This window comes from Ailuropoda melanoleuca, chromosome 2, assembly GCF_002007445.2.
Source record: "Ailuropoda melanoleuca isolate Jingjing chromosome 2, ASM200744v2, whole genome shotgun sequence".
In the NCBI taxonomy this organism is placed as follows: Eukaryota; Metazoa; Chordata; class Mammalia; order Carnivora; family Ursidae; genus Ailuropoda; species Ailuropoda melanoleuca.
In genome coordinates this window covers 199,375,913-199,400,120 of record NC_048219.1, presented here as the reverse complement: position 1 = coordinate 199,400,120, position 24,208 = coordinate 199,375,913, and the positions used below count along the sequence as shown (strand labels likewise).

Genomic DNA, 24,208 nt, shown 5'->3' with positions numbered 1-24,208 from the left:
GGATCGAGTCTCTAAGAGGAAGGAGTACATCACAACCTACTCCACTGGCCAGGGTTCATTCAGATCCAGGCGTTTCATTTATGCTAGTAGTTGATGAATGCTTGGCTGTTACAGAAAAAAATCCTCATTCTTTGTGAAATTCCTCATTTAAAATGTTATAATCAGTGTACTTTAAACTGTTTCACCATTTTATTATACACAGCTACCTCAAACCCAATCATCACTCAAACACTGTATATGCGAATACATTCAAATAACTGTAAGTACTTCTGGGGCCTGTGCGTCCCCTAGGGGCGTACCAATCCCTGCAGTTGATGGCGTCCCCATAGCCGGGTGTGTCCACCACTGTCAGGCGCAGCTTGACCCCTCGCTCCTCAATCTCCACAGTCGAAGCCTCAATCTGGACAGTTCTTTCAATTTTCTCTAGAGAAAAAAACAAACTTAATGAGAAAATGTACCTAAAAATTAAACCCGTTTTCAAAGAGAAGAGATGACCTGTTAGTTTCTTATTAATAAACGACTTAGAACTTCATTACCCTTCTTGGAGGAAGATTTTCAGAGGTAACACAAGGACGGTGTAAAAACGATCCCCAAGTTGGCAAGGAAACCTGGCAGCTAAGATTAAATGGCAGCTTGGGAGGGTTAAACCGCCAATATTGAAAATTATGACTTCCGTTGCTGAGGCAAAGAGAACAATTTATGAATCTGTTTAAAAAAACCGGAATTCAGTCATATTTATGAGAGAGCTCTATGTCCCAGTTGCGGCAGCCTGGGTCCTAGGCTCTGACTGTGTATGTGAACCCACAACAGGCAGTAGTCAGCTACTTCGAGAACTCTTTTCATGAGAAAATATCTTCCCTCGACCCTCCCACCAAACATACAATATGGGCAGAAACTATCTCTTGTGCTTCCACAAAGAAAACAAGCGCGGAGAGGACGGACCTGTGGATTTATGCTCAGTCTACGAGCAAGACCCCAAGGCTTCAGGAGCAGCACCTTTCCTGACCAGAAGAACATTGTCCTTGTGTTTAAAGCAGGACAAAACCACAAGGCTGAGCCAAAAATATCAATCACGTGCTTTCCGCAGCTCTCGTGTAGAAAGCTACGCCTACAGTAGTGTAGGGGCTTCTGTACCTGCAGCTCCAGGTATGATCCTCTCTGGGTAGAGATCAGTCAGGAACAGGCTGTTTATGAGAGTTGATTTTCCTAGACCCGATTCACCTTCAAATGAAAATGAAAACATTGTCATGATAGGACCCGTACGACATGGGTAATCTACTGAGTTTACCGGCACTGGGTTAAGCACCTCGCACACATCATCGTCTGCACGGCATCTGACCACTGCCGCTTTGGTAGGACTCGCCCCATTTCACTGACGGGGAAATGGGTGCCTCTGTGCAGAGAGCTATCCAGAGCAGGGCCTTGATTTGAATCCAGGTCTGTGAGTCCCCAGAATTCCCACAGGGTAAGATCAGAAACACTCTCAGTTCTTCACAAGTGTGTGGAATGGACTTTTGAGGTGGGACTTTATTTTTTGACAAACAGAATGCAAAGTTGTTTTTCAGTTATGATTTTTGCTAATCGTCAAAGCTACCACATTTTCAGAAAACTGAACACATCTATTGAACAATGTCAACAGCACTCTGGCTTGCCAAGCTGTGGGAAACAGAGATGGAACACATGCCCGAGACTGTACTGTCGTCTATAATCTCTCCTCCTGTCACCAAGGCAGGAGTGGGCCACCTTCCCAGCCTGCCCTGACACTTCCCATGCCCCAGCGCTGGTAACTGTTTCATGTCAGGCAACCCACCCTCTCCACACTGCTGAGTGTGATATGACCAATTAAGACAACACATACTAAGAATTCTTCCTCAACTATTATCATACTTGAATTCTGAAGGCTTTGAGTTCTGTAATATTTGTATTCTGAGTATTTGAAACTTAACTTCAAGGAAGATGCAAGACGGCAAAAGTTAAATTTTTCATTCTAAGGAAGCATGGGCAGAGTCCACCGTCTCACTGCAGGCCATCAGTTAAGGCCAAGTGCCGCATGGAGAAGTGCTTCTGAACTGCGTGCCTGACTGTCCCCCGAACCTCCCTCTACTCAGTCCTGTGCAGCATGTGGAAGGGGCATGCATCTGTTTTAAAAATAATTATTTCTGGGAAAATGAAGAACGAGTGAATTTGAAATGTGTAAACATACAAAATTAGGACTGTGCTTTAATTAGATTGCAATTTTCATATATGGAAAGGAATGTCAAAAGAAAACCAGAATTATATGTTGAACCTGTCCGAATATAAGAGCACACCAAATTATCCTTTTAATAAACTGCCTAGCAATGTCTCTTTACATTTTTATCACATAATGAGAGAATTTTACCAATAAATGGTCAGTCCTTTTGTGTGCCTGGCACAGGCCCAGGCTCCGGGACACTGCTAAATCCTTGCTCCCGTGTAGCATGGCAGGCCAGAGGAGGAGAGGACAAGTAAGCAAAGTCACTCTGTCACCGACAAAGTGGTGACAGCTCTGGGTCATCAAGCTGAAAGGGACCGGGGCACAGAGACCTCTCAGCAGAGGTGTCTGAGTGGAGACAGCATCTCTGAAAAAAGCAGTTAATATTCCAATGGCTGATTCTAAATTGTAAATCTTCACTTAAAGAGGAGAAGTATCTTCTCTTGGAATGGCTGTCAGGCAACATCTGTAAGCAATTAACTCACTAACTCAGCACAGGACGCTACGAAGCTACTTCTGGGCTGAGTCTGTGAGTGCCCAGCTTTGTCATTCCACCTCCACTAGTGTCTCTCTGTCCCACAGGAGTTCTCAGGTGCCTCCACGTGGGGGACACGAACTCAGGAGATCTGGAGTGGAAGTCCCACAGCACAAAACGCACCACGCTCAGCAACCCTACGCAGCAGTCCTGTGTGAGTGGTGACAGCAAAGCTGGCTGGAACGGGAGGTCCTCAGGGTTTACAAAATGGCTCATGTTTTTAACCAATTAGGTAGAAATACACAGCATCAGGCACAAGGCGCCACCATATGAAAAATACGGGAAGGTAACAAAGGTGAGCTACATTTTACAACAGCACTCCAAAATCCCAGAAGCTTCTGATTAAACCCCCCCAAACTTAGGCCAAGCCAGGAATGCCAGTAAAAACAACATCATCAACAACCCCCAAAAAACCCTCCCAAAGCTGGGGGGCTGGTCCCTTTCACATTCCTTTTCAATTCTAACCAACACCGTCCAACAGGGCCATTTCGGAGGCCCCTGAAGGGCAGCACTCTGAGGGGTCCCCAGAGCTGAGCGCCCCACGAGGAGGTGCCACTTCATGGGGAAAGGGTGCTCAGGCAAGCCCCACGCAGCTCAGAGCAGCCACCGTCCCCTGCACACGTGCCCTTAGAGTCCCCAGAACACGCGTGCACGCCAGTATATTTTTGCTGGAAGGCGAGTTTTCATTTTCTTAGCTTAGTCCCCAAGTTCTCAGAGTGTTCACTCTGTAACCGCCTCGTGAATTTGGTGACACTAACTAACCTATGGACTTTCTACCAGCTAACGTATTTTGGCAATAAGCTTTATATTTTTAATCTTGCTTTTCTTGTGAAGAGGGCCACTACCCACCCCACATAATGATGGGAGACTGGAAACTTGATATAAACTATCACCAACTAGGACCATGTGACCAGACTTCAGCAGCATCAAGTTCCCTCACAAGTAACCCACGTGCCACCTGGCCTCTGTCCTTCAGATCTTTAAAGAACATATTTGTGATTTTAAAATTTCCTGCACATTGCTGCCCAAACATGTGTAGTTTTTCCTTTTTTAAGATAGTATTTACTTATTTAAGAGAGAGAGGAGAGCGAGGGTGTATAAGTGGGGAGAGGGGCAGAGGCCGAGAATCTGAAGCAGACTTCCCGCTGAGCGTGGAGCTGATGCAGGGCTCAATCTCATGACCGAGATCACAACCTGGGCTGAAACCAAGAGTCCAACACTTAGCCAACGTATCTCCCAGGCGCCCCAACGTTTGTAGTTTTTCATTTGCATGTGATCATTTTGTAACATTTCTTATTTCCTTAGAAATAAGCCACAGCTTTAAAAACAATGCCTTTTCTCTTCAATAGTCTCTGACTTACAAGTTAGGTACACTGGCCTTGGTTTTTCCCTCTACCCAAAAGTAGTGTTCCTAAGCCCAAATGGTGGAAAGCAAAAAAGCAAATACCACTAATTAATTGGAATGGAAACATTTTTTGACATTCCTAGACCCCCAAAACAACCATGCCTCAGGCCTTTGATAGCTTAGAACACATTGCAACAGATGTGCAAAATCAATCAAGGCGAAGCCCAGATGCTCACAGACACAGTTCAGAACTCTGGCGGCTGGATACTGAGATGCTGAGAGTGGGAAGGAGCTCTGAGAGCATGCTGCCTCTCTAACAGCTGACTGTAAAACCGACAGCGAGCTCTTCTGCTTGTCTTCTGGTTAGTGAAACTGGGCACTATTGCAGGTCTTTCATAAACGACCTACTGTGAACTTTCAGAAAGCAGGGGATACCTGTATACCATTTTTCTTAAGCTGCTAACAGTTATAATCTGAAGTTGAGGGTTCTTGTGGTTAAGTTTCTAGCTGTCATTCACTACCCATCCATCCTTAATCCCCTAACTACCTGCTTTATTTCAAACCCACTTTACTGAGGTGTAACTTACATACACCTCAGTCAATAGTTACCTGTGCTCACTGGAACTGTGTTGATGGGTTAGCGTGACAAAGTACACACTCAGATAAACAAACCCCCCCAAGACAAAGAGGATCTCTGTACCAGGAGAGCTCCTTTGCGTTCCGTCAGTCAGCTCTACTCATCTGGCAGTACTACGTGCATACACCAAGCTGTTTTCTGTCCCTCCAGATCGCTTTGGATTTTTCTAAACTTCATACACGAGGGACCGTACAGCTTGCCTTTTTGTGTCTGGCTGCTTGTGCTCAGCACAATTAGAGACAAACCCATGTCGCTGCTTCTACCAGCAGCCTGTCTCTTTGCATGGCCTGGCAACTCTCCCGTACACAGCGTGCTGACCCTCCCCTGCTGGACACCTAAGTTACGTCCCATTTGGGATACTGCAGGAGGAGTGGCTATGAACATCCATACACCGTCTCTGTGGACATGTCATCATCGCTCCTGGGTGACCACGTAGGATGGGAACTGTCAAGTTACATGGCAAGCATGTCACTGCGAAGAAAGCACCAAAGTGGCTGCATCATTTTTTATTCTCACCAGCGGTTTGGAGAGTTGCAGTTGTCTGTATCCTTGCTAAGATACGGACTGCCAGACTTCAAAAATTTCAGCCATTCCAGGGAGTGTGTGGGGGCATCTGTGGGTCAGTGTGCACTTCTGCTGATAACTGAGGAGGACGCTGTGTGTCCTGGCCGTTCAGTATCTCCTCCGAAATGTCTGTTCCAATCCTGTGGCCCTTTTTGTAACCGGGGAGTGTGTCTTCTTCCTGAGCTATACAGGCAAAACTTACTCATTTTGTGATTAATGTTCTTCATGTCCTAAGCAATCTCCTTACTCCAAAGTCAAGAAAATTATCTTGCCCATTTTCTTCTAGACTTCTTACAGCTTTACAGTTAGTGAACTGTTGTATACAGTGTGAAGGAGGGATTCACAGTCCCTGTCTGCCACACGACCACCTACTTGTTACAACACTATCTGCAAAATGACCAACATTTCCCCCTTGGCATCACCTTGGCACCTTTGTCAAGAATCAGCTGCCCATGTGTATGTGAGTTTACTTCGGGCTGTTATGGTCTTTGGTAGATTTGAGTGTCTACCCTTACCACACTTCACAGTTCGTCTATCCTAGGCCCTCTGCACTTAGGTTTCCACTTCAGAATCAGATTGTTCATTTCTATTTTAAAAAAGCCTGGTTTGACTTTGACGAGCATTGTGTTGCCTCTATGGATCACTCTGGGGGCAGAAGGACACCACCATGGGCATGACTAGCACGCCGGCAGCTTTCACAGCTTCCTTGAACGTCTTCCTCTTAACCGAGTCACCACGTTGTCAGGGTAGGTCGTGCACACAGTTTGCTCTAAGTTATCCTCGTGCTACGGTAAACTGTATTGTCTTTCGAAATGTTTTTATTATTACTGGTTTTGATAATCTTTTCAAGGTCACTTTAAAATTATCTGTTGGCAATCCACAGAAATCAAGTTGATTTCTGCGTACTGATCAGAACCTACAATCTTGATAAAATTGACTTATTAGACCTAGTAGTTTTGGGATTCCTTAGAGTTTTTAACATACACAAGTCATTTCACTTGTAATTAAGAATGTTTTATCTTCTTTCTTCATGAGAAAGAATAACACTAACCATAGGTTTAGTATATACACTTATTAGTCAAGTTGAGAAAATTTCCTTTCATTTCTAGCTTACTAATTTTTAAAATCTTTAATGGGTTTTCAATTGTTATGACTACATGTTTTAGATGACAGCATGAATTTCCCCTTTAGAACCATGGGGACTGATTTTTCTAAAGTTAAACCACATGCTCCTGAGATAAACCCCGTTTGTTAGGATATATAGTCAGCTTTGCCATAACATGAGCCTTGAAGGTGAGAATTTGCTCCAACACAACTGGTATGTTAGGGAACAATTTCAACGTAATATGAACTTTGCATTTGCTTATGTGATTTCACTGCTGACAAACTAGGTGGACATAGAAAACCACACCCAGCAGAATCAAGCCATAGAAGGATACTCTCAACGTGCATCCCTCAGTTATCAGCAACCTCAGGTCAATGGGTATCGGGGGCCATACCCACTCACCTCTTGGCACAGCCCTCCTTCCACCATTTCCTGATGCCCATTTTGACAAACTTCAGGGACTAGTAAACCCACAGTACCTGTATTTGGTATCGAATTGTATTTTAACCAATTAACATGTAAAAACTATTCTGATTACATTCCTCACTCACTCCCCAAATGTGCCACTGAATCAGCTTGTGAGTCTTGTGCCCTTATTTTCTCCAGAAGCCTATGGTTTCAACTGCATTACTGCATAACATGCTGATTTTTAAGGAGTACATGTATATTGTATTATAGCGGAACTGACTGTATTATAAGCATTTTTATGTATTGGTGGACTTGCCAAAGCTTTATTGTTTGTGTCTATGCTCATGAAGAGTTAGTCTGTACTTTTCTCAGTACTGACAAAAGGGTAATGTTGGCCTACTAAAACACCCTCGGAATGAAGAGTAGCTTTGGGGGCGCCTGGGTGGCTCAGTCAGTGAAGTGTCTGCCTTCGGCTCAGGTCATGATCTCATGGTCCTGGCATGAAGTCCCGCACTAGCTCCCTGATCAGCAGGGAACCTGCGGCTTCTCCCTCTCCCTCGGGCACTCCCCTTGCTAGTGCTCTGTCAAATAAATAAATAAAATGTTTAAAAAAAAAAAAAAAAGCATAGTTTTGGTGACTGTTCCATGTGCACTTGAAAAGAATGTATTACCTTGCAGCCTCTCAGCATAGTGCTCTCAACATCAATTAGGTCATACTGTTTGATAGTGTTATTTTAATATTATGTAACATTACTGATTTTCTCTTTCATAAATTTACTATGTAGAATGTTAAAAAACCCACTCTTACAAATATATCGTTCTCCTGATTCTGCACCGTCCATTATGGAGCTCTGTTATTAAGTGCACATATAATTAAGGTGTTGTTTTGAACTGTCTCCTGCATCTTTCTGATACGTATTTCTTTTTTTTTTTTTTTTTAAAGATTTTTATTTATTCGACAGAGATAGAGACAGCCAGGGAGAGAGGGAACACAAGTAGGGGGAGAGGGAGAGGAAGAAGCAGGCTCATAGTGCAAGAGCCTGATGTGGGGCTCGATCCTGTAACGCCGGGATCACGCCCTGAGCTGAAGGCAGACGCTCAACCGCTGTGCCACCCAGGCGCCCCTCTGATACATATTTCTTTATCTCTGGGAATATCCAGGTAATAGACCTGAAGTCCACTCTGTTTGGTATTAATACAGCCACTCAGGTTTCTCATGGTTGGGCTCAGCATGAGGATTTTCCATTCCAGTCGTTCAGGCTCCTCCTGCCTGTCCCTGACCTGTCATGGTCATGGCTGTGCCCCTTCCGCCCTCTCCCCATCTGTCTCATTTCTTCTTTTTCTGCTTTCTTTTGGATTAAACAGGTTTTTGTGTTCTAGTTTATCAAACCTATTTGCTTTTAGCCAAATCCTTGTTTTACTTTTCTAGTGGCTGCTCCAAAGTTGACAACAGGCAACGTTAGCTTAGCAACCCTCCCTTATGGAATATTCTGTCAGGTCAAAGTACTACAGCAGCCCTTAGACACAGCCTCCTTCCTTTGCTATTCTGGCTTATCATACTCCAACGTCACACATTATTAACTTCGTCTTAAAGGCAATTATCATCAAAAGAAATGAAAAAAACCAAAAAAAGCGTTTTATATTTACCAACATACTTGCCATTTCCAGTGCTCTACCTTTTCTGTTAACCTGAAAAACCCTGTTTAATAATCTTTCTTCTGGCAAGTCTGACAGTGATAAATTCTCTCAGTTTTTATCTAAAAATGTTTATATTTCATTTTTTTTAAGTCTCCCTCAGAATTCCAGGCTGATGGTTTTATTCTTTCAGCACTTTAAACTGTCATTTCTTATGGTTTATGTTACTCCTGCTAGGTCAGTGGTTCTTCTTCCCTTTGATCCTCTGCAGGCAATGTGCTTGTTTCCCACCACCCACCGCCTTCCTTGTAAGATTTTTCTGCTTATCACTGCTCTTCACCAACTGTTTATTGTGTGCCCTGGTGTGCTTTTCTTTATATTTATTCTGCTTGGTGTCTGGATACTTTCTATTGGCCTTTTTTCTTCTGCGGTGTATAATTTGCTGTTAGGTCCAACAGAAAAATTTCCATCTCCAATGTTGTAATTTTTAAAAAAATGTCTAGCTCTTTAAGCTCTTTTTGGTTCCCTTCCTCATTATGTTGATATTCTTCTTCAAGTACCAGGAGTGTATTTAAAATAATAAAAGTTCTTGCTCACCAATTCAATCTTCTCTGTCATTTCTGGATCTGTTTTTCTATTGCCTCATTTGTCTCCTGGTTATGTGCTACATTGTTTTGTTTCTTCGCATAAACAATAACTTTTTATTGGATGCAAGCAATTTCAAATATTGCACTGTAACCTGGATTTTGACATCCTTCTTTAATGAAAGATGGCTTTTATCCTACAAGTAGCTTATTTGTCAATCAGCTCCATCCTTCAAGGCTTGTTTATACCTTTGTTAGGGAAGGTCTAGAACAGCTTACACACAGCTACTGGCAGGTCTCAGCTCCTTGCCTTGGCAGACTTCTCTATAAAGCTGCTAGTGGGCCCTCCCAACACAGTGGCTGACATCCCTCAGATCCCCCAGAGTGATTCGAAAGAAGACAAGGGGCAAGCTGCAATCTCTTTATGATCCACGCTCAGAGTCACACCCCTTCATTCCTGCCATGTCCTATTGCCTACATGGGTAAGCCCTACTCAACGTGGGAGGGGGTAGAAAGTATCACAAACACCAGAAGGCAAGGGCCACTGGGGCCATTTTGGAGGCTCAATGACACTCTCACCACATACAAATAAGGAAATGACAGAAATATTAGAATTTTATTCTCCAATGAAATTTTCTGAAGAGGTTTTTTTTCCAAATTCCCAGTTGTTTGATTCTGACAATAAAGAAATTTTCCCTTTGACTTAATAGGTCATACTATTATACCCTAAAGGTTGGGAAGGGAAGATATCCACATATTTAACAAGCTTGAAGGTATAAGCTAATTTCTTACCGACCACCATCAGTGTGAACTCAAAACCCTTTTTCACTGATTTTCGGTGAACTTGATTGGGAAGATTTGCAAATCCGACATAGCCAGGAGTTTCTGGATTTATAAACTGAGTTGGTTGTTGCTAAAATAAGATTTTACAAAAAAATATTACCTTATTAGTTGCTTTTAAGATATAATCAAACCCGTGACAATAGTATCATTAGTTCTCACGTATTTAAAAAAATTTATATATACATACATCCACTTTCAAAAAGTAAAAATTAATATGGTGATTATGCATCAGATACTAACGAATACCCAAACACTCAAAAATAAAAGGAAAGTAACAATCTTGCAATTTTAACCACAAGTTCTGCTTTTCTCAGCATATCTTTTAGAACTTTTAGGGTTATTTCAGGGCTCTGTGCTTATTTTCAAGAGCTGATATAAGCCAATTTATCAAGTGTAAGAGCCCTGTAAATTTCATGATGATATATTATTCGAATTTTAAATTATTATTTGATTGGTCTGCTAGGAATGATGTAAATGAGGCTAAATGGATTGTTACTGATGTATTTAGAAACAAGAAATTGGAAATCTGAAAAAAGCAAGCTCAAAGCTTTTAAAATGTCAAATTAGAACTGTCTCAATGAATCAAATATATCAGTTATATTAACAATTAGTCATCTAAGTCTTGACTATAAACAGCTTGGAAACACAAAGCGGTTTCTTCTTGCACTGTAGAGATATGAGAAGTGAGATCTCTCACCTTAGACATCTTCGGTGAAGTTTTCTTGATCTGTTAAAAAAAAAATGTACACGTTTGTATGTACACACACACATTGATTTAGCATGAGTTGATGTGTAAAGACTTACACATGAAGCATAAATAGCTTCTGTTTCACTTACCTTGTCAATTGCATCAAATTACAAAAGTGACATGATCTCATTTAAAGGAGATATAAAAAATTAGGTCAATTAAATCAACTATATATTCATGCATACGTATATATATACATATACATACATACACACACACACACAAACATTCCATATTTCCAATAACATTCAAACTTTCTTTAGTACTGATTATATACTAAGCACGAGGGCCACAATAGGAGAAAAAGACAAATTCTCATGACCTCTGGAATTATGATTTTCCTTCTCTCTTTGAAACCTGTCTACTACGAAAGGGTCCTTGTACAGTACTGTCTGCTACTGAAGATTCCTTGAGATCCTGAGAACTAGTTTTTGACAATGGGGCACAAAGAGCAACGTTTGTTAAGTAAAGAAAAAAGGACTGAAGACACTGGAGTGCTTGAGGAGTTTAACAGTTTTAGAGACATTCGTAATTTTAAAAGGCTTGAAACTTTGGGGAACATGGAGTCTACTGGCTAACCCTTGGTAACAAAAGTCAAGAGATATGAATGCAGTCAGATTTAATTCCCTCTGGAGCTTAGAAACTTATTAGGAAGTTTCTTTCCTGTTCTTGTCTCCCCATCCCCCAAACCTTAACATTCCCAAAAACTGCACACCCCGTTTTCCTTCTGAATGTAAATGTTCCCAACCACCTCTGAAGACATGAGACTCCTGCACTCCCATACATGGGTTGATTAACTAAGGCTGACAGCAGTAGGATTTGTATTATTTCATAGAAGGTAAGCATTATAGTCTTGGTTCTCCTTCTAGTGGCCCACTGGAAGTCTTACTCTCACCTATCCAGCAGGAACAAGGGAGGCACCAGAGAGCTGTGAACTCAAGTGCAGTCAGCAAACTGCCTGCTGCTACTATCATGGCTGAGAAGGGAGTGTCTGGTAAGGCCCGGGCTAAAAGGGAGGGCCACCAACTGAGGAGGTGTGGAAAGCTCCAACCACAGGTGGGGAATTAAGGCAAACTTAAGGGAAAGTAGGACTGTTAGGCAAGAACAAAGGCAGGAGATGAATTCTGAACAACCTTTTGACAAGTAAAGGAATACAGTGGATCCTGGAAAAGCTTGGAGAACAGAGGTCCTGAACGTGAGGACTCAGGAGTAAGATGATAGTGACCGCATCTCCCTGCCTCCAACAAGAGCTAAATAGGCAAGCTGCAGGAGGAGAAAGGTGATAATTTGAACCAACAAAAATAGTTTCGTTGGAATGAAGATGCAAGTACACTATTTAAAAGAAACAAAACTGGGGGCGCCTGGGTGGATCGGTTGGTGAAGCATCTGCCTTCAGTTCAGGTCATTATGATCTCAGGGTCCTGGCTCAGCAGGGAGTCTGTTTCTCCCTCTCCCTTACCTCCCCACTCGTTCTCTCTCTCTCCTTCTCAAATAAATAAAATCTTTTAAAAAAAAAAGGTAAACTTATTGGACCTAAAAACCATGATTTTCAAACTCAGACTTTGGTAGCTCAACTGAACAAACAGTCATAGTTGAGACTCGAATTGTGACTTGGAAGACCAAATATAAGAAATCTTTATGCACAGAGAGAAATACAGAGAAGAAAATCATGGGTAAAAGATAGTCTTGGAGGAACAATCTAGGCCATCTACCTTGTTAACAGTAAGAGTTCTCATTAAGCGAAAAAGAGACAGAGGGAGGAAAAGAACAATAACAGAAAATTTTCCTTAGAAGAACAAAGATCAGAGTTCACACATTAACCAAGTATCTGGAGGGAATTAAGGTCTCTTTAATAGAAGGGGAAATTCTATTAATAATATAGGCCTAGTATTAAACTACCTCACCAAAAGCTAAGAGTTGGCGGCAAGAGAGAGAGCATAGAAGTGAAACATTCCAAAGGGAGAGGTGAGGGGTCCGATGGAATACAGATGGTCCGGGCAGAAGAGGGAGCAGACATCTTTTTTTTTTTTTCCAAATATAAAGATTAAGTGCGACTATAAAAGAAAAGGTAACCGTTAAAAAAAAGAGACAGCGAACTTCCAAATTAAGAGACAGATACACAATAGCAACGTGATCAAGCCAGCAAAATTATGGAAACAAGAGGAAAAATAATAAAATCAATCATTAAGTGGACGGATATGCTTAAAACAAAGTAACAAAAATGCTGAAAACAAAAGGACAGGCTAAAAGATACCAGGGTGGCCAAACACAAAGAAAGGAGGACAGACAATATTATCAGTCCAGGAGAAATTTAAGGTAAAAATGTGACCATGATGAAAGGGACTATTTATAGGAAAGATAAACATTCCTAAACTTGCACATACAAATCATTACAGCAGATAAATACATAAAGCAAAGACTAGGAAAAATGCCAGGTAAACTTGATAAAAACACAAATCAAGTGCAAGACTCTAATAGCATCCCTCGGAATTACAGATTCAGTAAACAGAGTATGAGCAAGGGCAGAGGACTGTGTAATATAACCAATAAGTTAGAATTAACAGACACACAGAATCTTGAGCTAATAAAGAAAAGCAACTAAAGAAAAAACACCATATAACTACTATAAAGAAAATTTAGGCAAATTTCAAAATATACTTTTACAATCGATGTTTTCAACTTGTGATCTGTTAAAACTAGGGGGCGGGGGGAAAGATAAAATACAACTCCCAATTATTTGGAACACTCCTGGATATCCCTTGGATCAATGAGGGTAACAAAAGCAAAACCACAAGCTACCTAGAAACTAATGGAAAGAAGACAAAAGCAGATCTATGGGATACAGTAAAAGCTTCATAGATGCTGATGAGAATTTGGGTTTTAGATATTTTCATTAAAGAATACGGAAGATAAAGAAATTTGGTTCTCAAATTATTGAGAAAAGAAGTAACTCAACAGAAGGATAAATAGATTCAAAAGCTAGTTCTTTGAAACAAATTCCTCACAAGTTCCTTTAAGGGGGGAAAAATAGCAAATATAGCAAAGTAGGTATAAACACAGACTCAGGAGACACCATGTATCAAGATGGCCACAGATTTGAAAATCTGGAAGAAATGGATGATTTCCTAGACACTCTAAATTACCAAAATGGAACCAAGAACTGGAAAACCTGACAAGAACAAATACCACTGACCAGCTGAATAAAATCTACCAGTGAAGAAGGGACCAAGACCAGACAGAATCAGAGCTGCTGTCCATCCAACCCTGCACAGATAACACCCATGTCACTTAAGCCAGTATAGAAAAAGGGAAAGCACTCCAATTTATTCTATGAAGGAATGACAACTTTTAACGACAAACCGAGAGACCTAAGAAAGCTGGCTAGATAGCGGTATGTCAATCTCACTCATGAATATAAATGGCAAAAATTCTCAATGAAATATTTGTTAGCAATTAGGTTCCAGAAATATACCAAAAGCATCTATCTACATAAAGCCGTTAAAACAAATTAAAGGAGATAATCCTATATGAATAGATGCTAAAGAGACATAAGATAAAATTTGGCAACCACCTCTAATAAAAACGCTTAGGAAACTGCTTAAACATAACCCAGGGTATTCCCGAACACTAATGGCAAATGTTACTCTCCCAACAATGGAATACTAAATCTATTTAAATTACAATCATTAATTACGTGGGGATGCCCATTACCACTACAATTATTTTAAAACATTTATTCTCTGATTGTCTCATTTTTTGGTCGTTCATTTGAATTAAGATCCAAACAAGATCTTCACAGTGCAATCTTATCACGCAATTCAGTGAAACAACAAAATGAAAAAACAAAAGCTTTTCACTGATAAGACTGAATACACAGAAAACACCAACGGTTCAGTTGAAAATTCTAGGGGCGCCTGGGTGGCTGAATCAGTTGAGCCTCTGACTCTTGATTTCAGCTCAGGTCATGATCTCGGGGTCCTGGGAGCAAGCCCCACTTCTGGCTGTGCTCAGCGGGGAGTCTGCCCAAGATTCTCTCTGCCCCTCCCCCCACTCAAATAACTGAATCTTAAAAAAAAAATTCTAGAATAGGGTGATTTAGTAAGGTGGCTGGATACAAGCCAGATACAAAACAATTCCTTTCTGTACTAGTAATGAATATAAAGGAATGTTAATAGGGGTGAAATGTCATTTACAACAAAATTAAAACAAAAAGCAACCACACATATAAGAACAAATTCAGAAAAAATAGGGCCTAGGTGAATCAAATCATTTTTATTTCTCCCGAATTAGTATATAAACATGGTCCAACCCCAGATGGAATCCTAATGTGGGTTTTTTCTTAAAGGACTGGATTAAGTGACCTTCAAGTTCACATAGAAGAATAAAAGAGTGGGCACTTGCCTTAGAAGCTATCACATGTATCTTATTTCAAACCAATCCAGTAGTACATAGGACTGTCATGGAGGTTTCTCCTGAACATCACAGACTTGCTTCTCCTCAGTGAACCCTGGGCCCCTGCCTGGGTTCTGACCAACTTCATCTGAGCATCCTGAGAATGTTGTACCTCGAGTCCACCTGTGTTTACCTTATCCTGTTCAGCAGGACTGAGGATGTTCCATAGGAGAGAAGGGGAACTTTCCCTGGTCCCTATCAGTTTCCTGCTGGAAGAAAGGCAGGAAGACCTATCTGGATGCACATGTATAGGAAAAAAGAGAATACCATTATTGGAACAGGCTGTGAATTCTTTAACTTAGCAAGTTTTTCTTGCAATATGCTATTTCTTTCACATTCAGGTTTTTTTCCCTGAAATATAATTTGGATCCACTATGATTTTGTAACAAGATGTTACTAGCAAAGTAACGTAAAATGAAAGTTGAAAGAGGAATATGGAACTTCGAAACACCTGGTTTTCAGTGAGAAAGCCTTGATCCCGCAACACAGGATGCCAAGCACTGTGATTAATCTAAACCATGACTGCAGACCATTTGGATCTCCCAAACTCAGTGCGGTCAAATAAAAATTTTATTCTTTCTGGTTGTGCTCATCCTAGATGCTAGCAATTGTCTAAACATTTGTCTTTACTTGAACATGGCTTCCTTCTTCCACTGAGCAATACTCCCATTCCAATTCACATAGAACAAAGCAACTTTTCCAAAACAAAAGATGAAAAACAGACAGATAAAACTAGATTCTTGGCAATACATAAAAACTTATTTTGCTAGTGGTATTTACACTAGTGGATTGCCCCTAACTACCAATCACAGACATGTTATTCTTCTATTTACATACATTATCCCCCCCATTACACAAAATGACCCTACTGTTTAAGACTCCAAATGTCCATTATCCCTAATCCAGAGCTCTTGAGACATTCGGCATTCAGATTCTTTGGATTTGAGGAAGGTACATACACCATACCACACAACTTCTTCACTGGCTACCTGGGCAGCACACCCCACAATCAAATATATTTTCTATAGTGACCTATATGACCATTAGCACAAAGTGGTATAAACACAGAATATAAAATGGCTTCAACTCAATTCTGCTGCCAAATGAGTTCTAATGTTCCTTCTCCCTTGGGAAAAAATAAAAAAAATCTTTTTCTTTTTAAGCAGTTTCTGTCTTTGGGTATAAAAAGGAGTTGGGTTTAAAAGGGGACCTGAATCACACTAACAAATGATGACAGAGGGCAGTCTCACCCCCTTCCCTCCCCATTTCCCTAGGTCACCCTGCTAACTGAAAAGCAGTCAATGCGAATCTGATCTGATTGAGCACCCTGGGGTGCTGTGCCAGGTGAGAAATTAAAGTGGAAAATGGGAAAAAGTATCAGGATCACTGTGACAGCGGAGACGATATCTGCCAAGATTTGACAGAGCAGTACACACTATGAGTTAGGGTACTGGGTGCTACAAAGAAAGCCTGAGTTCGGGAGCCACCAAAACCGAAAATAATGAACCTCAAATTACAAACACTAGGAAACAGCTTTTGGAACCTCTACACGACATTGTATCTTTTATTAGGATGGCAAGGTTGTTCTGGAACATTAAATTTATCTTGAGGTATTATGATTGGAGTTGTTCAAGAAACATCTGAGAACCTACTAGGTGGTCACTGTACTAGACAACGGGTAAGGGTGACCAGACTCACCTATCGCCTGCCCCTCAAAGACTAACAACCCAGGAGACAGCTCCCACAGGGAACAATAAGGGCCGACATCAGGCGGACACCTAATCCAGCCAGAGGAAATCTACTCTGGGCGGAATCCTGAACAACAGAGCAGAGACTAGACAAGAAAAAGCCGAGAAAGTGTGGAGATAACTGGGTTTCCAACAGAAAGAAGGGTCTGGGCCGAGACCAAAGATGCAAAGACCCGGCCGTCTGAACGGCAAGTTCAGTTCTACGTGTCGCGGAAGGACAGACAAGGGAGGGGTGGTACTGGCAAGAATGAGGCCAAAAAGGTAAAAGGCGGCCAAGTCTTGTGGGTCCTGCGGCCACCGAGGAGGGGCTTTACTGAGAGCGAAGGTCGCCACAGGTCGGCTTCACGTCAGACCTTCCTGGGAATGGTGGCCCCCCACCCCCCACCCTTCCGGACTCGGCGGTGCGCAGGGCAGGGGCCGCCGCGTCCTCCTCTCCCCTGCCTCGTCTCGGCCAGGAAGAGCCCGGGGCCTTACCGAGACGGCAAGGTTCTGTTAGGGGATCTCTCCGCCAGAGAACGGCGGGGTGGAACGGCCCAGCGGGCCGCAACCTGGGCTTTCCCTCCAACCACGGCCGCCAGCGCACGGTGGGCGCCCCAGGCCCAGCGCTGAGACGCTTCCACGTACTTCGCACGAGGACGGCGGGGGGTCGGCCGGGTTCTTCCGGGACACGTCCCGCCGTGAGGGCCCGGGGAGGGCCGGGGACCCCAGGGCGGAGGAGGGCCGCAGCGGCCGGGCCTGCCACCCCTCCCCCACACCAAGCCAGCCACCCCGCCCGCGCGCCCCCGGAGCCGGCCGACCGCCCCCCACGAGCGGACCCCCGTCCCTTCTGCGTCGGCCTGCAGCTCGCGCCCCCCGCGACAACGGGGACTCACCGCGAGGGACTCACCGAAAAGTCGAGGAACAAGCCGAAGAGTCGAGGAACAAGCGCCTACCGACCGCGTCGCGGACCCGCCCAGTGCCCGACGTCCGCTCGCGCCCCGCCCTGCCCCGTACGCGGATGGCGTCATCACGTCGACCCGCCCCCTTGCCAACGCTTTCCTCGCCCCGGCGCGACCCGGCCTTCCTCCCCTCCCCCATTCGCCGGCTTCCGAGTGCGCAGGCTCAGGCCCGTCCTCGTTTTCCGTCTCTGCGCAGGCGCCGTGCCCCTCCCACGGCGGGTGGCCATATAGAGGCTGGGGGTGGGGGGGAGGTCAAGCGTAGCCTCTTCTCCTTTACCAAGATGGCGGCTTGTCCCTGTTTCGCCACAGTTCCTACCTTATGAGCTTGGTTTCCTTACGCTGATAAGAGTGGAACAGGTAATGTGAGTCTTTGCTTTGTGGATACGAAGAGTGGGATGAAGGCGTTTCTTTACAAGGAGCTAAGTGACCGCTGAGGAGAAGAGAGGCGGACGGGGGTAGGTCACGGTACGAGTACGGAACGACCACGGGCCGGGAGCCTTCGCCTCCGGCCCTCACCTCCAGGAAGATGGCGGCAGCACCGAGCTGCGAGCGCTCGAGAGGTGATGCGGAGGGTACGGCGAGCGCTCGAGCGGGGCTACTCTAGCCCCGGGCCGCCGGCGTCTCGATGGTGCGGGGGCTTCGCCCCCATTGGCCGTCGCGGGTCACGTGCGCCGGTGGGCCTGTGCGCGGACCATCGAGTTGGGCGTCCGTCCCCGGGGACGTGGCCTTCGTGCGCCCGGGCTGGGGCCTGCGCCCCGGGGGAGGGCGGGGAGGGCGCGGCCCCTTCTGTCGCCCTACGGGCTGCTCGCGAGGTGAGACCCGGGGAGCGTCCCCGAGCCCACCGTGGCGACGTGGCTCGGGGACGGGCTCGGGGCTGCGCCGGCCCGGGTGTCCTTTCTCCCTCCGGGCGGCCTGCAGGCCCGCAGCGGCGCGGTGCAAATGCCCTGGTGCGGGGAGCGTTTGTGGAAGACCCCGGACTGACCGTGAACACAGTTTCCGGGACTCCGACCGGCGACGGCGTCGTGCGGCAGCCCTGGGGGGCACGGAGAGGGCGTTGTTGGAAAAGTGGTTAGGTCCTCAGGGCCCCCGCCGTGGAACATGAGAGGGTTTGGGTCCCCTTAAGCGCAAAGGACAGATCTCCCTGTGTATTGTTCACCAAGCCCTGCTTGTGGGCAGGTGAACGTTCCGGAGGTACCCGGGGAGTGGACGTCCCGGTGGCTTGGTGTCGCCTCAGGACGGTCAGCCACTTGGCCGGCAGGGATGAAGGTAGGGCACGTCACAGTCCGGATTCTGTCTGCAGCAGCTGGCAGTGCTTCACCACGGAGCGAGCTCCAGGCGGGGCTATGGGATTCCAAACACTGGCCGGAGTCTAGTGCTTAGGGTTAGGGTTTGAAGCTTTTGAACAAGACGCACCCCAAGCTGACCTCGTTAAGTCCGTTTAATATTAAGGTACTTGGAAGCCGTGTTGTAAAGTAGTCGAGAAGGTGTTTGGTTAAGAATGGGTCCCGTCATTGGCGCTCCCAGTCCTCTGGGTCTCAAACGTCAACCGTCAACCCATCATGAGACTTTTAGGCTAGGAGAAAGCGGAGCACCTCCCTTCAAGTCTCGAGGGACAACATTTGAAAGCCAGTTAAATTATTTACAGTGAGGACTGAACTTTCCTGTAGCTTCCTTTAGTTCCTCTGTGTACCCGGCACTGTTCGCGGGCTCACCTCATTTTCTCTAACCGAGTTAACATCGGCTGTGTAGGTGTACAGCGAGTGTCGGGAGAGCGCTTCTAAGGGCCAGTCAGCCCGTGTTCCTGGGCGCCTCTGGGGCCAGCCCAGCCCGAACTCTGTCACAGGCCCTCCCCCGTGGGCCAGGCTGACCTCTCTGAGGCCTGATGGGAGAAGGTCTTCTTGAATAGCCACGTTATCTGTGTTCCTTTGGTTTTCTTGTTTGGGGCTTCTGATTGTCTGACTTTGGTCTTGCGACTTCACTCCTTCAGCAGTCCAGTTCAGAAACATTTATTGGGGGTTGTGGGCCAGACATTCTTAAGGGTTCTAGGGTTGGAAAGGTAAAGAGGATAGACGCTTTTTTTCTTAAGCAGCTTGTGGTCTAGTATGGGGGATTCACTTGTGAAATAGTTAGGTTGCAGTGTTTTGAGCGCAGCAGTGGGAATATGTACAAAGTATGGAGATACGAAGGAGGAGGTGCTAATTACCTGTTGTAAAGTTTTTACAAAGAATGTGGTTCTTGAACTGGATTTGGAGGATGAGTAAGAGTTTTACCAGAATGGGGTGTTCTAAACAGGAAGACTAGCTTACGCCAAGAGGATGCATGACAGTTGTAGCTGGTGACATAAATGGGCAAGAAGTTGAGAATTGGGTGCCCTGCTAATACCTCAAATAGTAGAGGGCTTTGCTCAGCTCCTGTTCTGCAGGCCTTCATGCCCTTCGGTTAGTCCTGTCTAGGATGCTCTGACTTGGACAGGGTTTCAGGTGATTACAATGTCTATCTGAATGACTTATGAGCATTAGTCACAAGTGGATGAGATAGAGTCTCCATTAATGCTTCCCAACTGAAACTCGTTTATTTACCGGAAGGGTCTGAGCAGAGAACACACTTCTTGAAGTACCAAGTGGTACTTATTTGATGAGGCCCATTCAGCATACATCCATCCCCACAGGGCTAGTGATCATAGGAAGGCTTTTTCCCTTTCCTATTAAGAAATAACTAAGCTCCTCGAAGAAACAGCACACAATGGAGTTCTTGGTTGTCAAGCTATGGTGGCAAGAGCATGCGTAGTGAAAAGTTCTTGGCCTAGTGGAAAAGTAACCAGAGACCATCAGTGTGTCAAAATGCCATTTCCCTTAAGTTATAGAAGCACCACAGCACTCAATATTTGAAAACCAAGAAAACCAAACCCATCGTCTCTATGACATTTTAAAAATTGATTATACGAGTTATTTTTTGTTAAAGTAAGTTGCTCTTTGTTTTTGGTTTTTATTTCTTAAGTCAGACATTTTAGAAGTGATATCCCTAGTAGGCCGTTTTACCAAGCATGCTCAAGTTCCTCGAACACTGCTAGAGACCCGCCAGACATGTTGTCCCAGACTTGTCTGGGCATCATCTTGATGCTTGCCATTAATTTGGTAACAGTACATTGACCCCGTGTACTCTCCCTTCATACGCTTTATTGGCATTCTTTTGAATTTTTAAATTAAAAATTAATTGTATTTCAAGTCAAGGTTATATCTTCAAGTAGTTTTTTAAAGGAGTAATACATGTAGAAAGCCTTGTAAGGAGACACTGCATTTCCTTCCCCAGTCACGTTTCCTCTCCTGCAGAGCACACACGTCCACCTCTTTGCCTCCAGCTCGAAACAGCACATGTGCTCGCTTGCTACTTCCTTGCTTCCCTCTTTTGTTGCATGCCTTGTCTCCTCACTTGACTCTCAGAGTGGATGTGAAGTGTCTAGCTTTCTCTTACTGCTCTGCCTTCCCCGTGCAAATACGTGGCTGCCTGAAGCATGTGCACCTGTAGTTTGGTTAGTCCAGTATTTGGTGGTCATGTTAGGACTCCATAGTGCTGTTCACAGCTAGGCAAATGGCATGATGGGATTACCTTTCCTTTCCTCCATGAGGTTTTGTTTTTCCTGAAGTTCTTGTGAGTCTTGTTTTTTGTTCGTTTCATTTTCTGTGTATTTGTCACTAAAATTCAACCCCAAATTCACCAGTTGTCTAAATCTCCTTTCAGGAAATGGAGTACTTTTTATCTGATGAAATGCAGTATTTCATTAATCACATCTGGAAAAAATATCCCCCAGGTTCCCACCTACTGGATTCTTCCTGCAGATCCCACCGCCTTCTCGTGTGGGGTCCTTCGTTTCCTGGAACCCATGTCTCCCTCTCTCTTGACTTAGTCTCCTCTCATTGTGATGGAACACTTCCTTAAGGAGTTGCCTGGGGACAGACGCAGGGAGGTAAAGTTTTGAGAACACGTATGTCTGAAAGTGCTTTATTACTACTCATGCGTCTGAGTGAAAGTTAGACACAGTTTTGCTTTGACTTCAGCGTGTATATGTGGCTGTTTCTTCTGTGAAGCTTAAAGGATTTTTCTCCCTGAAATTCAACACTCAGTGCAGCGATGTCCTTTGGAGGGTCTTTTCATCCAGTGTCTTGCTTACTTTTGAGGCCCCTTTATTTGGAAACTCCTGTTTTTCAATGCTGGGCATTTTTCTTGATTTATTGCTTTTGATTTCTTTCCATTCACTTTCTCTTTGTAGAATTCAACTGTTGGACCTTCTAGATGGACACTCTGATTTTGCGTACATTGTCCACTTCTTTCTGGAAGATGTTCTCACCTTTGTTCTGGCTGAGCTCTTGAGTTGTTCTGCATGTCCCTAAGAGTGTCCTCTTGCTTGCTCTGCTCCAGCCTTCTCACATCCTGGTTTTGTTTCATAGCTTTTGTGCCTTCCCTTATCTCTCTGAGGACGTTCCTGAGTTTTCAGGTTTTCTTTCCCTGAAGTCACCATTTGCTTCAGGCTACTTTTTGTTTGTTTGGGATTTTGGCTTTCATGTCAAAGCTTTTCTGTGCTAGCTGGTGATATTTTCCCACCCGCTCAAATGTCAGTAGTTGGGGCTTGCCAACTGTGGTGTTCACTGCAGATGTACCTGCCTGGGACATTTCCTAAGGCACCCTGTCAACTTCTTTCTGTCTCTTCAGATTCTCCACAAAAATAGCTTCCAGCCCCTTGCCTGTGTCCAGGGTGCCAAGTGAGGGAGAAGACAACAGTCTTAGCAGTAACTAAGGACAGACTTACTCCTGTCTTCAGAATGGTGTCTCACCCTCTGTTGTAATGGGTGTCCCCGGTCGGTCCAAAGATTCTGTTTCCCTTTGCAGGGGAAAAAAAACAGCCTTTGACCAGGGTGTGAAGGGCATAAAACAAGAAAAAGTCCTATTTAATAGTATTTTCTCCTGACTTTTCTTTCTGAGTGCCCACCAGCTGTGTTATTTTTAGCTTACAACATGAATTTCACCTAAATTTGTAATTCTTCTGTTCTTTGTTAGTCCTTTGTAGCCCAGGTGTGGATTTTGTTTTGTCTTACACGTGTGCTGAAATGCCCTAGTAGCAAAGAAGAGGTGAATAGGTCAGTCTTCATGGTCAAGAAATTTGGGGGCACCTGGGTGATTCAGTTGGTTAAGTGTCTACTTTCAGCTCAGGTCATGATCCTAGGGTCCTGGGATCAAGCCCCACATTGTCAGGTACCCTGCTTGGCTGGGAGCCTACTTCTCCCTCTCCCTCTGTCCCCCCCACCCCATAAATAAAATCTTTAGAAAGAAAAAAAAATACCCTTGGAAAGACAGCCATGATACATTTTAAATGGAATTAACTGTAGTAAGTGGTAAAACGATGCATATAACATGATCTTTTTTTTGTTTAAACCATGGACTAATATATTTAAGAAAAACCCTTGGATAAAACAATTTTGGAGATACTCCTTGGGGAAGAATCAGGAGGGATTGCTAATTTTTACATTGTTTCTGTTGTAGTTGTGCTTTCCAATATTTTTATGCTGAAAGTCCTGTTCCTTGGTAGACCGCCACTGCAGCAGGCTTACTATAGTGTTAAAACCAGTATTCCTGTAGCCTTCACAGCCCCTGCCCATCTCATCCCATGCTGTGTCATGGGTGGGGGTCTTCCCAGGAGGCTGATCTGTGCCCTGAGGCCCCGCCGCTGGGAGAGCAGGCCTCACCCAGAGCAAGGAAAGGCAGGAGCCGGTGCTTAATTAGCAAGGGCCATTGAGCAATCAGTATGAATGTTTTACAGGTAAGGTTTTCTGAAAACACTCTCAGGTTTTCCTTTTATTTGTAGGAAGTGCTATCTCTAGGTATTCCTGAAGGTGGACCTTGTGAGACGTGCAGCGGTGTTTGTTCTCTTGGGTAGTCTGCCAGGCATCGGTTCATTCTGCCAGACTGGACAAAGGGTCGAGATGCTGGTACAGGTGAGAAAGTGGTCCTCTCTTGCCTGGAAGTCAGGAGACCTGGACTTCAGTTTGGGGCATATTCTTAGTCAGCCTTGTGACTCAGGGTGTTTCTTGACCTGTAGGACTTTAGCTCCTTCCTTTTAAAGATAAGAAAGTTGAATCTCGGAGGTTTTGCTGTTGTTGTTTTTACTCCTCTGATAGCACAGAACGCTTGGTCAACTCAGTTTATCTGAAATTGAGTTTTCAAGTTTGGAAGGATGGTACTTGAAGCTGATAGTAGCTCATGTAGCGTCCCATTTTGTGATCCATTTCAAGGATGCACAAGTGATATGAAAAGCTTTGCCTAGGGCGCCTGGGTGGCTCAGTTGTTAAGTGTCTGCCTTCGGCTCAGGGCGTGATCCCGGGGTCCTGGGATTGAGCCCCAGATCAGGCTCCTCTGCTGGGAGCCTGCTTCTTCCTCTCCC

General features: G+C 44.4%; 3 protein-coding genes across 5 annotated transcripts in view; 1 reads left to right on the top strand and 2 right to left on the bottom strand.

Moving 5' to 3' along the window:
- SEPTIN2 (septin 2) overlaps positions 1–17,853 on the bottom strand; it is a 29,193-nt gene extending 11,340 nt beyond the window's left edge. The window contains exons 1-5 of the mRNA XM_034642746.1: positions 17,724–17,853; positions 10,587–10,616; positions 9,839–9,959; positions 1,135–1,221; positions 225–423 (exon numbers count right to left, since the gene is read on the bottom strand). Of these exons, the coding sequence (XP_034498637.1) occupies positions 225–423; positions 1,135–1,221; positions 9,839–9,959; positions 10,587–10,595 (416 nt within the window). The 5' untranslated portion in view covers positions 10,596–10,616; positions 17,724–17,853. The remainder of the gene's footprint in view (positions 1–224; positions 424–1,134; positions 1,222–9,838; positions 9,960–10,586; positions 10,617–17,723) is intronic.
- BOK (BCL2 family apoptosis regulator BOK) overlaps positions 1–24,208 on the bottom strand; it is a 173,047-nt gene that overhangs the window by 106,750 nt on the left and 42,089 nt on the right. The window lies entirely within an intron of this gene.
- Positions 17,983–24,208, top strand: part of HDLBP (high density lipoprotein binding protein) — a 290,773-nt gene continuing 284,547 nt past the window's right edge. Inside the window, exon 1 of the mRNA XM_034655593.1 lies at positions 17,983–18,132. The gene's annotated coding sequence lies outside the window, so the exon portion shown is untranslated. The remainder of the gene's footprint in view (positions 18,133–24,208) is intronic.